Source organism: Hirundo rustica, chromosome 4, assembly GCF_015227805.2.
Source record: "Hirundo rustica isolate bHirRus1 chromosome 4, bHirRus1.pri.v3, whole genome shotgun sequence".
Lineage (NCBI taxonomy): Eukaryota > Metazoa > Chordata > Aves > Passeriformes > Hirundinidae > Hirundo > Hirundo rustica.
In genome coordinates, this window is record NC_053453.1 from 71,472,846 (window position 1) to 71,489,743 (window position 16,898).

At 44.5% G+C, this 16,898-nt stretch overlaps 1 protein-coding gene across 2 annotated transcripts in view; it reads right to left on the minus strand.

The window, feature by feature from the left end:
* PDE3A (phosphodiesterase 3A) overlaps positions 1-15,854 on the minus strand; it is a 216,572-nt gene extending 200,718 nt beyond the window's left edge. Inside the window, exon 1 of one of the 2 annotated variants that reach the window (XM_040062166.2) lies at positions 15,720-15,854. In XM_040062166.2, coding sequence (XP_039918100.1) covers positions 15,720-15,803 — 84 coding nt within the window. In that variant the 5' untranslated portion in view covers positions 15,804-15,854. The remainder of the gene's footprint in view (positions 1-15,719) is intronic. The other variant, XM_040062171.1, reaches the window with a different exon arrangement.
* Positions 15,855-16,898: the final 1,044 nt, after the last annotated feature.

Consider the following 16,898-nt stretch of genomic DNA (forward strand, 5'->3'; position numbering starts at 1 on the left):
CTCAGGAACCTGAGGAGCACATTGCTATCATCACAGGGCCACAGCCCTGAGACTTCAAGGTAACAATTTCACTTCCTGGCCAACAAGCCATTTGCAGGATATCAATTCCCTCTACGTCAGCCCAATGCAGAATGCTTTCCACTGCCTGCAGATGAGGGACAACAACCTAAGAACAGTGGATGTGAGCTGTCTTCCAGGCTGTAAGCAACAGTTCATGGTGAAGATTTTTACCTGGGCAAACATAAGAAGATATAAATCATCTTTTCATCCAGATAGGAAATTTTTTTTTCCTCTTTTCCTCTTCATTTTGTTGCTGCTTTGATCTGAAATGGTAACCATTTCGGTAGCAGTGCTAACAGCAGGCCTAAAAATTGCACACATCCAACAAGCAGAGGTAAACAAATAAAGAATAAGATCTTGCTCATAAGCCAGCCATAAAAGCTAATTTATTGCTTCCTATTTCAAAGCAGTATGTGGTCACATCAGGAGTGAGCCTGGAATATCATGCTTGCTGGGAAAAATAACACACACATGGAAAAAGTACAAGACTCTTGCTGGTACATGCATCAGTTTAAGATCTAAAACACAATATCTCAATGAACAACATGCCTAGGTCATCAAAGCAATAGCTAAAAGCAAACCAGAACTTTTTTCCATCACACATTCAACAGGAACAATATATTGGAAATTATTTCCAAGACAAAAAGCTCTATATGCACGTGCAATGAGCACATGCAGGTAGTTTTATTTATAAAACATTTCTGCACATATTATGGGTTATGCCATAAATGAAGATGAGTTTTCTAGGCAGAAAATCTTACTCCAGCTGCATAGACAAGAGCATGAGTCTTAGCACACACTGAGCATCAGAAACTCCTCTCCCAAGGCTGGTATCCAGTGTGTTATGAAAGAAACTGAATTATGATTTCACATCTCTGATACAGCTTTTTTCCCAGCTCTCACACACTGTAAGTGAAAATTATATCCCCTTCTTAGTAAACTGCTTTGATTATGAGCACCATGTAACATCTATGGACATTTGGAGGCAGTGAAAGATCTCCCAGCAAGGCTACCATTAAATCTTTGCTGAGAAACAAGGGGAGACATCTGTGTTTCATTGTCTTTGAAATAATTAACTGATTTGTGCATTACCAAAGTGAAAATTAATTTTATTCTACTGTGAGAAAGTTTGGGAAAAGTGGAAGTCTTTAGTAATCTTTTTTTTTAAAAAAAAAAAAGAAGTCTCGATTAGGCCAGACAAAGAACCAGTTCCCACAAAAGGCATGATGGAGCTACGCCAAATGTTTCTAAGAACAGCGCATTTTTTGGTTGTTTTTTGGAGCCAAATTTCTTATGCCTTCATTCTCTCTTTTATGGGTATTAATAAGATTTCCACATAAATCTGTCTCTACTTAGTCATCTTCACCACTGTCAGACTCCAGAGCCCTCCACGAGGAAGGACTGCCAACACAAATGTTTGTGATGTCACACGAGCCACACCACGGCTCAGAACAAACAGGCCCAAAAAGGTGAAAGGCCATTATAACCCTATGGAGGGGCAAAGGATTAAACAATAAATATATCCAGCATTAGAATATAGAGGGGAGAGGTGAAACAACAGCAGTAATCACCGGAATGCATTTCTTGATTTGGTGTTAACAAATGAAAAAACAGCGAGCATCTTTCTACAGTTAACACACATTCTTAGGACAGACTTCACCCACTTCTGGGAAATTTTACCTGTGCTCATCTGAAACTGCCTTCCTGTCTTCATTTCACATAGTGGGACCAGAGCAAACCTATCCTTCATCTATGGAAATTTCGTCCACGGCATCAGTGAATTTTTGCATTCAAGCTTTTGCACTTAGAGCCAGGTAACTCTCGTCCCTTAAAAATCGGAGGTGGCATCTTCACAGATTGACACCCGTGGGTGGATCTCTCTGTTTCAACAAACAAACATACACACACACAACAAACAAAACCAAAAGCAAAGAAACAAAAACACCCACCAGATGCCAGCTGAAAGGAAAGAAGTGAAATGAGCTAAGGAAAAAAAAAAAAAAAAAATCTCACCAGATAAAACTGCAGTCATTCTTGGGTGGTTACTCACAGACAAGCATCAAATGAATCTAATTCACCTTTCCTAACATCTAGAAGCAGAATCAAGGGGCCAAAGCCCATCCTTGAGTTGTCTGGCCTGTCTTTCACAAGAGAGGAAAGGGGGGTCACATTTGCTGGACTAGAAGATAGGGAACGAGGCAGGAATAATCAGCTCATTGATGTAAGCATTCCTAGATCAAAAAAGCACATTTGACCATTCAGAAGAGTGGCACTGAGGAAGCCGTTAACTCAAAGCATGTGGCCATCAATATCATGACATTTCTTTTAAGTTTGCTTTTTATTAAATAAACACATGGAAAAAGAAAACAAACCTGCAAACAGCTAAGAAGTCAGATATCTAAAATTTCATTAAAAACATCTGCAGTTGCAGATTCAAGCATTCAAAAGATAGTATATGACATAATTATGCTTAGAAGCACTGACTCACTGTTTTAGATAGCAATGCATTAAGATCACAGGAAAGATACTCCCTGGGCTATCAAGTTTCTCCTTAAAGTTCTCATCTCCTTAGCCTGCTATTATAAATGATTAAGACAATCTGATTGTTACTTTCATCTCAGTTCTAAAAACCTTAACCAAATGAAAGACCCAGAGCCCCCCAGGCCAAGTTCTCATAAGTGCACTGAATGACAGAAGGGAGCTGTTTTGTCACTGCTCCAAAATCTGAGGATTTTTTTGGGCTGGGTTTTTTTAAGTGCATATCAGTGAATTTTGCAATACAGGGACTTCAGTGTAAAAATCAATGTTTTTCTCAGCATCACATTACCACTTCCATTTGAGAAGAGACAATTTATAAAGCAGATCAGAACATGAAATAAACACATATTATTGCAACTGGAAGAATTTCACCATTTTTTAAACACAGATAAGTTGCAATTTCCAAAAGAGAGATAAAATCTAAAGATCTAAACATGACAGCATGTCCAGGCATGCTGATATGATAAATATCCAGAATTTAAAATTTTGGGTTTTAAAAATGTCTGCTTGAGTGGCAGATCTCAGCCCAAATTAGGAAGTCTTAAGGTTAATCTTAAGGATCTTCTTGTTCATCTATGCATAGTAAAAAAAAGGAAAAGAAAATTCTAGATTTTGAATCTGGATTCAAGATCCAAGGATGATGGCAGCTAAAATTCTGGAATGAAACCATGCCTCAGTCGTACCATCCACCAACTCTGAATAAGAGCATCACACATTTTAGGACTAGATTTATACACCACACACAACAGAAGAGAAGGCTGAAATAAAGTTTGGATAGCTTTGAGAGGAAGGGGGCAGACAATCTGTCCTTACTCTTTGCTTAAAAATGCTCAAGAGCTCTCCAAGCAATATTTGTGTTTGCCATCTCTCTCTGTCTCACCACAACAGATGTATCCAGAAAGCCAGGTTTAGAGGTCCTCAATTTCAGTTAAGCCCCGGTTCCTCGTATTTCCTGTGAGCTGGCTCTGATTCCAAAGGTGCCTCGCCAAGAGGAAACAACAGCCTTGGATCTTCAAGCGGAATTTAAGCTGGAATATGTGATTTAGTGCTGGCACCCCAGTCCATCTAATGTTGCACTATTACCCTATGCTCCTCTATGACCCTGCTTGACACAAACACAGCAGGCTCAGCAGGAATCAGCATTCTGGATCCTGTGGCCCAGAAGTCAGTTTTCAGCCCCAAAAAAGCACAGACAATATTTCCTCTCTGCCACTGAACAGATTTCTGACTATGGTCTCTGCAATGAGGCATGAACAGAGCCCATGCTGTCTAAAATGATGAAATTGTACACACCTGCCTGCTTCTAAAGGTTTTTTACTTCTCCACAAGTCATGGGAAAGATGAATACTCTGCAACTCTGAGCAGAAGCCTGCTGGAATGGTTCAGGTTCCCTTTCCACCCTTATCCCCCTTTTAACTCCCAAACCAACCTCGCAGTTCCATCCCTCACAGGCACACATGAAGTACAGCATTAAATCCTTTAATAGAACGTTATTCATTTGCAGTTTTGTGTAATCAGTAGACAATTAGGACTGCATTTAAGAATGGCAGCTGCAGACACATTAAGCTGGTCTTAAAAACAAAAAAAACAACCACCTTGGTGATGGCACATGAATTATCTTGAAACGTTTCAGCTCGTACAGAATTCAGAATCGACAGAAATGCAGTGAATTTCAGGGAACTGTTTTAATAAATACCAAATATAAACCAGTCCACAGCTTCCAAGAGAACAGGTACATAGCAGCAACAACCTATCCACTACACATAACAGAGTTTGACCAGGTAAAGCTCATTGTGCTTATCTGTAAAAATACAAGTCACCTATTTATTTCAACAGGCCTTATCATATTTCTCATCAGCCACAGCTCCATGCTAAACAAGCCCTTATTTATGCCCACAAGGATGGCTCCAGTTTAGGCTGCACTGGGACCTTTTCAGCTCCTCCTGCCCAGCCAGTCCCGCGCTTCACATCACAGCTAAAGCCAGCAGCAAGTCAGTCCAGGCACCAGGGACACCATGGAAAGCACCTTGATGGCTTTGCACCTCGAGAACAGACCTGTGGCACCAAGCTCCAAATTTAACACTGGAACGTATCCTTTGTAAGGCATAAGTGGTTATCTGTTGATCAAAATCACTACTCGAGTGTTTACAAATAACTAAAAAATAATTGCACAACTTGGCATACATTTGCAAATCAAGAACAGAGAAGAAGTATTTAAACTATAATGGGTCAAAAGTCAAGCAATATTTAGTAAAGCTGGCATATTAGTAAACAAGCCTGCCTGTGGAAACATTGGAAAATACTATTTAATATCCAAAAAGAATCCTGTCATATGGAACTCAGGCTTGTTGACTGTGCTGCCAGAGTCAAGCAAAGAATTCTACCCCCCTCAACTGCACAATACTGATTTGTATATATACATACATACACACACATATATATATGAACATATATATAAATATCTATATGTGCATGCACAGATCTATAAAAACAGACTACGAGGTGTCAGGTCACATTTTCTGCAACACAACGAATGTTAGCTTTGAATTACTTTATTTAAAGTAAGAAAAAAGAATCGCTAGCTGTGAAAAAAAAAAAATTTAAAAGCTGTCTTTGGATTTTAGGATGCGAGCACAACTCCTTCTGCACTAAGGACTGAACTGAAAGGATTACCCTGTTAGCCTGGGAGGGCTGGGCACTGGAAACAGGAGAAGCAGGAGGAGATGATTAATAACCTTTACAAAAAGAATTCAAGAAAAAGACTTCACTTGTACCATATGAATTTTCAAATATCACCGAATAAGAAGGTGAAGGTATCCATTGTCTCACAAGAGTAAGAGGCAGAACTGCATTTCAGCACGAGTATTCCTGTAACAATCCCAGTGACAGATTCCAACTAAAACTCCAGCCACATGAACAGCATCTTCTCAGTTAGATGCACCCAAACACATTGAAGTTCCTTATCAACATAAAATACAGTGATCAGACTTTGCCAAGAACAACCTGTGGTTGGCATCACCAGTACAGCTAAAGAGAAATGCACCAGAAAATACAGTGCAGCATCCAGCAGCTCCTCACAATTCAAAAGGGAGTTTTGGGGGAAGGACTTCAGCATTACCAATATAGAAATAGTGGTAGCTGCACTGGGGGGTGGGTTTGTAGAGGAGTTGAAGCAGCAGAGTCTACTCTGCAAGGAAACCCCAGTTAGATCTGTCAGCTGGTGAGCTCAAACAGGCGCCGATAAGAAAGAAAGAAAAGGAGAAAAGGGGAAGTAGAGCCAGGAAGGGAAAGAGAAGAAAGAAAATAAAAGGAAAGGGAAAAAAAAAAAAAATACTCACAAAAGCACTTGACGCTGCATTCACAGAGACAAGGGTAGCCAGTCCATAAGGCTGTGCAGCCCTTTTTAATCTACATTTTTGCACACAGGTCTGCACCTTTCCACAGCTGTCACTTCAATGAGCATAGACAAGGTTTTACAAGTTTTACTCTGCAGGCAACAACAAGCTTGGGAGAGCATATGTAGATTATAGTTCACAGAAGTGGAGTAAAAAATTGCATGGACATATCCCATGCACCGCCCTTTTCAAGGACCCTCATCCTCGGCTGGTCAGGCAGCAAGAAGAAAAGCTCCTGAGGGTGCTTTTGCTTTTTTTTACTGACAACACAGAGCCCCCCACTCTGGCCTCTCCAGCAACCCCACAGCCACATTTTAGGGTAAATTTGGGGTGTATGTATTTGCCAGGAATCAATTTTTTTTTTTTTAATGTAACATTGGTAACAAAATAGATTAATGCTCTGCCTCTCCTCTGTGACACTGAACACAAACACGCATGGGTTTATTTAAAGCCACACAACAAAAGTGCAAGAGACTCAAAATATCTGTACTCCAGGGTGAGGAGCAATTTAGGGCATTTAGGGCAATTTAGGTGCCCTGGCAGCAACTCCAGCACACAGAGATGCCACTAAGGTATCATCAACCTGCTGGGAGTGAAATAGTTCAAAAAAATAAACAACCTTCACAGCTGAAATACTCAATTCTTTCCCTGTCTGGAATTCATTTCACAACCGGGCTTATGGACAAATTTACTCAAAGAACAGTCAGAAGGATGCTGCTCAGAATAAGTAATGTGCAGTTTTGAAGTTCAGTAGTATTTGTTGTCCTACAATTTACTCAAAGACAACCAGAGACAAGAAGCTTTTTTAAAACAAAAAATAAACCAAACAACCCTCAGTGACTTGATCCTCAAAACACAGCAACAGTTTTCCAGCAGGCATCATCATATTTATATGTCACACAGCTTTTAATGAAGGTGAGATAGTTCTAAGAGGACCAACCAGTCTGAGAGGAAGGGTTGCTTTTTTAAAACTGTCAGCAGGGTGTGCCTCAGGACTTCAGCAACCATCAGAAAAAGCATCATGAGGATATTTGAAAAGCACCACTCCTACAGAGTTAGGCAGACAAAAATCCCATTAAAAAAAAATAAATCCCAACAAAATGACGCAGAATAGAATTCTATTTTATTTTAAAATCCAAACCAAAGCATAAATCTTACTACAGAACAAAGCCAACTTCAGCAACCTACAAAATACAAAAGTCAAATAAACCACTTTAACCCCACATATTTCACTGGTGGATTGGGGGTGTTAGCCAAGGAGGCCTCAGCTATGCTCTGAGCTATTTCTGATATGTGGAGGCTTTGTAATTTTCCAGCCTCGTGCAGGGGCAGAAGGAGAGCCTTTAGCTGCATTGATGCTCATAAATATCTTCTCCTTAATTTTTTTTTCAATAGTTAATTACAGTAGAAATACAGAGAGTCATGCAGTGATAGGTCCTAGTAAGTAGGCACTTCAGATAAAGCAGTTCAGTCACTAAAGCACACAGAGTAAGCAACTGGGAACTCTCTCCCTAATTAGCATCAGATTAAAAAGGAAAAAAAAAGTCCATTTTTCTAATCCTCAACCTGTTTGGCATCAGAAACCTGTACCCTTCAATAAATATTAAATACAAATGTCTAAGTTGGAAGAGCTTCATTCACACATTGTGACATGCACGTATTTTCCACGATCAGTGTATACTTCTGTGTCACACAATCTGACTTCTTTGTAGCAGTTTAAAAATAAAAGCTTTGGGGGGAGTTTGTTTTGGGGTTGGGGGGTGGTTTTTTCTTTATTTTTTTTCCCCCTCAAATTCCTTTCTATTCTTTCATTTTTAGGCAAATACCTCATCAATTCCCCTCAGTCAGATCTGTTTTTATGTGGATTTTCAGTCTCTTCTTAGATGAGGCTCAGAAGTTTGGGCTACCTGTGGACCCTAATCGTTCTGTACATCTGATACAGATACAAACTTGATACTGAAAGCATGGTATGGAGTGCTGTAAACCAATTTCATTATAAAACCTCACAAACACAAAATCTTTTCAGTGACCAGCACTGCCAACTGACACAAAATCCTTTTCTTGACAGGTTCAGAATTTAACAATGCTATTTCACTGACCAAATTCTTACAACCACCAGTATCTTCTCTATGCTGCATGTTTTCCCTTTTCCTCAGCAACCCTTGAGGGGGCACAAAAACATCCATCCATCTCCTGTGTTCAGCAGCAGTGAAGGAGCATTTGTCTCATCAGCACATTAGAGAATCACAGAAAGGTTGGGGTTGGAAGCACCTCTGGAGATCATCTAGTCCAGCCCTTCTGCCAAGGCCTCTGTGAATGCAGTTTCTGGGCTCACCAAGAGCAGGTGACACAGGGTGATGGCCAGGCAGGTTTTGAATCTCTCCAGAGGAGGCTCCACAGCCTCTCTGGGCTGTTGCAGTGCTCAGTCACCCTCACAGAACTTTTTCCTCATATTCAGTGGAGCTGGCTGTGTTTCAGTCTGTGCCCCTGGCGCTGGGCACCACTGACGAGAGCCTGGCCCCGTGCCCTTGGCACCCACCTTTCAGATGTGTGGATGCATTGATGGGATCCCCTCTGAACCATCTTTTCTCCAGGCTAAACAAGCCCAGCTTCCTCAGCCTTTCCTCCCAGGAGAGATGCTCCAGTCCCTCATCATCTCCACAGCCCTGCGCTGAACCTTCTGCAGCAGTTCCTTGTCCTTCCTGACCTGGGACACCGAGCTCCAGCTGTGGCCTCACCAGTGCAGAGGAGAGCGGGGATGTTCTGCTCTTGCACTTTCCACCCGGCATTTTCCATCTCATTTATAAACGTTTACACAGAGTCTCGAGGTATTCTGCGGTGGCGAGGAGCCACCAGGATCCCCCAAATCCAGCTCCTGGCCCTGACACCGCGGAGCCACGGGGTGCGGGCAGCCCGGGACGCGGCTGGAAGAGCAGAAGCCGGCAGGGGCCGAGTTAAGGACCACGGACAGATTTTTGCGGAGGATGCCTGGTGCCCGGTCCGGCCGCGCCGAGCGGCGCAGGGGCTCTCGTGCCCTCTAGGGGGCCGCGCCGGCAGCGCCCGCCCGCTGCGGGAGGGACCGCGCCGCCTTCATCGCCACCATCATCATCATCACCATCGCCTTCACCACCACCATCATCATCACCTTCACCTTCGTCACCAGGAAAGGCTCGCCACACTGACACACACCCACACAGAATGGGAGAAAAGCGGCTCAAAGCCTTTCCTTTGAAACACTAAAGGAGCCAGAGCTTGATAAAAGGGGTGCGGCGCCTCCTCTTCCCACCACCCCAGTGGATCTCCAAAAGCGGCTCAGAAAGAAAAGCGCTGATATTCCACCCACGACTTGAAACTCAGGCAGGCATCGCGTTTAATTGTTGGTTTTATTACTCCCGGTACATGGAATTGATGCTACCGCTTGCAGCAGGGCTTAAAGCAAAACTCGCAGCAGGACTTGGAGCAAGACAACTTGAACATAAAAAACGCCACGAGCGAACAAACAAGCCCCACAAACATACACAAGCAAAAACAAACAAACACCCTCCCCCAAACACACACACAAGAAGAAACAAACATCAAAAAAGAAAAAAAAAAAAAGTTAAAAAATTAAAAATAAAAACCAACCCCACCACCTTCGTCCCAAAACCTGAAAAACTACATAGTCCAAATGAGAGGTGTTTCTTTGAGTGACACCCTAACACAGAAGAGACTTTGAGGAAAGTGTCTGGTAATTCATAAAAAAACCCCAACTTCTTCAAACACACACACAAGAAGAAACAAACATCAAAAAAGAAAAAGAAAAAAAAAGTTAAAAAATTAAAAATAAAAACCAACCCCACCACCTTCGTCCCAAAACCTGAAAAACTACATAGTCCAAATGAGAGGTGTTTCTTTGAGTGACACCCTAACACAGAAGAGACTTTGAGGAAAGTGTCTGGTAATTCATTAAAAAAAAAAAATTCTTCTTCAAAACCAAGCAAAGGAAAAAAAAATTAAAAATCCCTGCAAAAACTACATGATCCAAATGAGAGGTATTTCTTTGAGTGACACCCTGACTAACACAGAAGATAGTCTGAGGAAAGTGTTTGGCAATCCATAAAAAAACTTCTTCAAAACCAAGCAGAGGGAAAAAATTAAAAATCCACGCACAAAGTAAAACACGACTTCCACTTTGTTATCTGCATCTGTACATTTCTTTCCATGTCTGTCAAGGGATATGCTACAAGCTGTATGTCTCCCATCAGATTACCTAAGTAAATCACAGCAACTGGCTCAAAGCTTTAATTGCAGCAGTGTTCTTTTCATTCTCAAATCATTTTGGATGCAGTCAGCTCACCCCCACTCCAAGCCCTGCGGTTTGCAGGCACCACAACCCAGCAACCTTTTCACTTCCAGGCTGAGATTATTTTTTTTATATTACTTTTTAAAGAAAAAAGCCCAAGCAATATTCCTTCTATTTGCAACACACAGCTATGCCTCAGTCTCCCACAAAAAAACAGTTGGAATGTGAGAACACTAACAGCAGATTAGGACAAATTCATACAAATGTCACAGTTAACGTCCAAAACATCATGTGTCACTGTTTTTCCCCTCCAACCCCCAACAAGTCTCTCAGAACACATTTCATACACAGGGTCACTGTTCTGGCTGTTTATTTAATTAACATGACAACCCAGAGTACACAGGATTTCTTTCAGTTCCCCAGCTTTGCATTTTCACACTTCAGGCAGAAAGAGCAGAAAGTCACTACTGTACTTCACTTTTTTTGCCAATATACCATAATATCCATTTCTTGATTTAACCAATTGACAAAAATAGATTCGAAGCCCTTTGAATCGAGAGTTTCACCAGCAGTTTTAACATTTTTGTGAGGCTGAAAGAAAAATGAAAAAAAAAAAAAAAAAAACCCCAAGTAGAGCAGGTTTGCGTAAATGAAGCCATGCAAAAGAAAATAAAGCATTACATCTGGAATCCCTGGGTGATTTTTCCTGGAGCCTTACTTAAATATTTTACACAGTTGTGTTTCAGCAAGTCACCAGATGACATAACTCCTCAGTATTCCTTCGTTTTTAGTGACTTAAATGGCAATGCCAGTAAATCTTACTGGAGTAATTACAGTTCAATAAACCTTATTAGCAGGAGGTATATGGTATATAAAACCTCACACATCCAATAGGAGACTATGTCTTTGACACAAAGTTCAGTATCTAAATTCAGTCTGCCATCTCCCCTCTAAAATTCTCTAGGTTGCACCCTAATCGCTCCCATTTTCAAGCCAGAGGACAGGATCTGTATTATTAAAAATTGGTTATAACACAAAGGTACGTTTGTCTACTTTTTAAGGCAAAACGAGGAAGAACCAGCAAAGGGGGAAGAAGCAACATATTCCTGGCACTAACAAAGCTCCTACCATCAAACAATGAGAAGAGATAAAGCCTTAATTTTCCCTTGGGGGGGAGGGGGGGGGGGGAAGACAAATATATTTCTTTTTCTCCACTGTTTCTTAGATCTTATCACCACAAAGATATCTTTGACCATGTGAATGGTTACAGTATTGTCTCCTCGACTCCACAGACAGGCGGTGATAACGATGGTCCCGGCTCACAACTTTCCCAGGCTACAGGCTGGGAACAAGCAGAGTTACCAGCCAGAACCCTATGGAGAACAGTCCATCGAGCAAAAAAACCCACTGCTGCTGCTGAAGAAAGACAGATGAGTCTGGCACCAAAGTTACCGGTCTGAAAAAATAACTCTTAACAAGGAGAGAAGGGATGGGAAAGATGCGACAACACAGATCAGCTACCAAGCCTCAAACCTACTGAAAATGAGGGACAGACCCTCAAATGTCCCTCAGGAAGGCAAAGAGCTTTCTACTTCTCCAACTAGCCAGAAGGAGAGAAAGAGCAGAATAAAAATACAGAAGGAAGAGGGACAAAAAAACCCTGTCTGCCTTACGAGGCAGAGAACACGGACGGGAGTTTGTATGTGGAGCTGCAGGAGAAGCTCCTCCATCCTAGTGCTGCCTCCTGCATGGATCAGGGCAAGACTCAGCACCTCACAAGTGCCTTCTGTCACACAGGCTGGTGTCATCTGCTAGTTGGGGGAGCAGAAAGTCCTTCAGACACTGATGTGTGCTGTACCCCTCCAGTCTTCTGACTAAGGTAAGAAAAAAATCCTACAAAAGCAAATAAAACGATTTGCAGCAGCTGCAAACAACGCACACTTGTAATAAATCCAAGCTTGCTGAAAGCTTCCCATTCCCTTAAACAAAACAAACAAGGAAAGCTCGAAAGCAAAACTGGGAGTCTTCAGAATGGTTTAAATTTGCCCAGCTACCATCTCCTGTGCAGCTTTCTACCTACCAAGGCAAAGTCATCCCCTTGGACTACTGTATGTCAAGATTAACTCATCAAGCAGAGGCACGAGCTCTGGAGCACACAGGCATTATAATATTTCAACGGGGGAAAAACCCCACATAGAACACATTTCTGCTCTCCTCCCTACCCCCACCAACCTCGTCTCCACACTTTTAAGAAGAGATAAAATGTTTGCAAAAACCTGGAGAAAGAAACTCCAAAAGCCATCTTCTCGGTAGCACTTTTGCCTTTACTGGGGGAGAAAAAAAAAAAAAAAAAGTATTTCTTCATTCATTCCCTGTCTTATCCATCCATTCAAAATTTTGCTCTGAATCCTCTTTCAAATCTGGGTGAGCGAGCCCTCAAGGATCTGAGTGAGCATCCTCAGCCAGCCTTGATGAAATCACAGGGAGACAACACTCAGCTGGGAGCAAGATCAGGCACACATTTCTCAATGAGATCTACACACACACAGCAGTCTGGAAGCTTTTACTCCAAAGACTTTGCCAAAGTTGGGAAAGAGAGAGAACATATACAAAAAGCAACCATAAAAAGCCCAGAATTCAAAAATGGGGAAAAAGCACTTTTAGCAACAACAGAAGGTTGCATCACGGTACCATTTGAATTCTGGATGGTGGCTTTTTTTAATGAAAGGGGTTTTTTTCAAATTCCTTTTGGAACTGATAGGCAGCTAACAAAAGATGTACTAACACAATATCCAAGTTGTCAGTTTGCAATTCCTGATACTGTCCTTTACATCACAATGCCACATGGATTCACCTTCAAATTCTAGTAGGGAAGAATTCAGATTATGATTGAGATGTGTGTGACTAAAAAATTCAGAAATTCCAACCCTCATAGAATCTCAAATTAAAAGAAACAGTTAGATATGAAGGGAATCAAATTCTGGGAAAATAAAAGCTCAATTAAATGCTCAGCAAGAGAAAAAATTACACAGAAAGTGATGGGAAAGTTCTCTGAAACTTTGCCTAATGTTTGTCACTAAATTGAAGTACGTGTTTCAAAGCAATAAAGTGGATCTATTTCCTGATGAAAACTGTTGGCTGCTCAAAGATGTACAAACAAGACCAGAAATATTCAGAGGATGTTTTTTAAAAACAGGGGGGGCAAGAGAAGGCCTGGTTTTCTTTCAAAGCCCTCATCTCTATTTTTAACGTGTTATATTTAAAAACTGTCCAAAAGAAAAACATTTACCTGTGCTTTCTTTAAGTCTACAGGGAACTGATTTTTGCTATAAGCATAAACTTTGTCTGCTGTAAGAGAGTCCCACTTCTCCCATCATTTCTTCGAGGTCCTTACAGAGCTTTGTTTCATCTTTTCCATTTTTCTATCATGCTAGCATTTATTTAAGAGAACAGCTTTTGGGGAGAGAAGTTCACATACACACATTGTGCTAAAAAGAAAAGAAAATATACAGAAAGTTTCTCCAAACTCCAAAGTTATCATCCATTTCTAATCACACAGGGACACAAGCAATACCAGATCTTGCTATTGATTAAGAATGAGTGAGAACAAAAGAAAGAGAAATTTGCCAAAATCCTGCAGCGGGGTGAACTGAACAGTTGCCAGCTAACTCCAGCTCAGCTCCACAGCCTGGAGGTGGGAATTGCTCGGGGCAAAACTGACCATTGTCCCCAAGTAATGCACCATCAAGGAAAGAAAAGAAGTCTACCTTGTTATCCATCACCAGTTTAATGTTCTGGTATATGCAGGAGATTTGAAATCCCTCCATAAGAAAAGACAAGAACCATGGTCACTGAGTCCTGTCTCTGAATGATTACATTTAGAGATGTTAACTAAAAGGCTGCATTTATTGGAAGTGTGAAAACAAGTGGAAAATGTGTTTTAAGCCTCACAAGTTATTATTGTAAGAAACCACCAGAAATGCCTAGCATCACCATGTAAGCATAAACAGTTTTAATTTCGTGCCTTATTGTACTTAAAAATTACTCTTACACCATCCCCTCTCAGTTCCTGTTAAAGTCAGAACTGGGTCAGTTTTCTACTTTTTCACACTGTATTTGTCTGTGGTAAATATTTACTTTACTTGAACGAAACTGTTAAATAAACAGGTACATTTGTTGTAAAACAAGTATCAGGTATACAAGGTTGTCAGGCCCTCTTCTAAGAAATGTCAAAACCGACCACAAAGGGATGTCATCGAACCATTTCCAGAAACAAACTAGCCACCCACACCATACAGTTAGATGCCATTACTTGGAAAATACTTTGCTGCTTATCCAGCAAGGCACCTGAAAGAAAACCTTTGGCGTATCACAAGACGCTTCGCTCGATCACAGCACACGGAAATCATTTTAAATACAAATTGAAAAAGAAAGCTTCACAACATTTGATAGTTATTTCCCCCCCAGGTTTCCCTCTCCACTGCTCAGCAGGGCTTGCGCTGACTTCAAAGACACTCAGTTACACGAGACCCACGGAGTGGTACTTTCGTGGGGCAATCTTAAATCTCAAAACAACAGAGAAACAGTTCAAAAGCAGGAGTAAGCCCACTCTGTGTCCGTGTCAGGACTCTGTACAGCTGTGCAGTAAAGATACCGACGCTTGATTGCTTCTTTCTCCAGTTGTTATTATTATTATTATTATTATTATTATTATTACTATTATTGAGGTGTGCGTTGAAATGAACGCATCGCCGGTAAAAAAGTTCTCACTCAGCCATTCCAATCACAGCCTCTCAAAGGAAACAAAGTTGAGATAAATCGCGTGTGCCTCGCACCGGTTCCCACAGCCACGGCAGAGCAGGAGCTATTGATTACACGTAAGGCAACAGCCTTGGGGAGGCAAAGTGCAAAGACGAGCCTCAGCGGACAGGCTACCGCCCTGATAAGGGACTTCTCCCACCGAGGACAAGCTGCTTGGCTCACGCACACACCCCCCTTCCAAGCTTAAAGCAAGTTTTAAAAGGCTAAGGTACCTTTCTGGGAAACTACAGGTTTGAAACAGCGAGGTTCCTAAGTGATGCTGGGAAACCCGAGGGCTGCGCTGAGGGCAGGTTCCCACCGGCTCCGAGAGCCAAGCGGGCACCGTGCACCCCCAGCCCTCCCTCGGCCAGCTTTAGGAAAAGCCAGCGCCGGCGACAGCTGTAAGAGAAAAGCGCACCCCGAGCCCTCCGCTCGCCACCCGCAGCCGGGGCAGGTCAGACCGGTCCGGAGAGCCCGGCTTCCCCCGGCCCCGTCCCGAGGCGTCCCGGGGCTGTCGGCACCGGCGAAAGCCCGCACCGTGCGCGGCTCCTCGGCGAGCAGCGCCGGGACGGCGCAGCTCCCCGCGCCTCCGCCGGGACCCCCGGCAAAGTTTGGCAGCGGTCTCCCCTCCGCCCCTGCCCTACCTGCTCCCGAGGGATGCAGGGCAGCGAAGTCCTCCGGTGGGTCTTGCTGCCGCCGCCGCCGCCCGACATCTCGGGGGAGATCATGGAGCTGGACCGCCGCCGCCGCCTGAGCACCGGGGCTTCGTCCGCAGCCGGGGGGGCGGCGGGAGGCTCGGCCAGCGGGGCGGCCCGCCGCGGGGGCCAGAGCCGGTCGGCGTAGCCGGCCAGAAGGATGCCCAGCAGCCCCAGCAGGTAGGCCAGGTAGGGCCGCCAGGACGCCGGGACCCTCTCCAAGGCGACGAGGGACGTGGTCTTGGCCGCGCTAGTCACGGCGAGCATGAGGACGCCCTGCCTCAGCTTCAGCACCAGCCATGTCACGGCGGCCAGGCAGCTCAGCACCACCCCCGTGGCGGCGAGGGAGAGCAAGTGATCCTCCTCCTCCTCCTCCCCCGCCGCCAGCGCCGTCTGCGCCACCGCTTCCCCCCCGCAGCAGGCGGCCAGCAGAAGCAGCAGCAGCAGCAGCGCCGCCGCCCGCGGCCGCACCGGGCAGCGCCCCGCGCCCAACGAGGCGCCGGCCAGGCAGAGGGGCACCGCGCCGGGAGACACCCAGCCCCAGCCCCGAGGCCCCCGGCCGCGCTTCCCCCGCTCCAGCTTCACCGCCAGGGCCAGCAGCACCGAGAGGGAGCCGGCGCTCAGCGCCGAGCAAACTTTCCGGCGGCGCCAGGGCTCCCGCGGCGGCAGCGGCGCGGTCCGGGCGGGCGCCCCTCGCTCCGCCGCTGCCGCCCCCCCGCCGCCCATGGCCTCGGCGGGCTCCTCTCCGCACCCAGGCGCGATGAACGCCCGCCCCGGGGCTTGTTCCACGCCGGGCAGGCTCCGGGAGCGACCCCGGCGGTCAGCGCCCGCTGGCCGGGGGGCGGCGGGCCGGGGGCGCTGCCCGCAGCAGCGGCAGTGCCGGCATTTCCTGAGGAGCGCCGCGCTCGCCCCCTCCCCGCGCACGGGGAGCTGGGGAGCGCCGCGACCACCTCGGCCTTGGGGCGGTAAATTAAAATTTATTTTTCAAAGTGCGGGACTGGGAGGGACACGGAGAAATCCTAAGCGGTGTAAGAAAACGGGGAAAGGGCGGGGGGGAGGGCGGTGGGAGAGGTAGAGCACCTCAGAAGCGCTGCTTAGTTTCTAGGCCATCCTTGGCCTTGCCGGAGC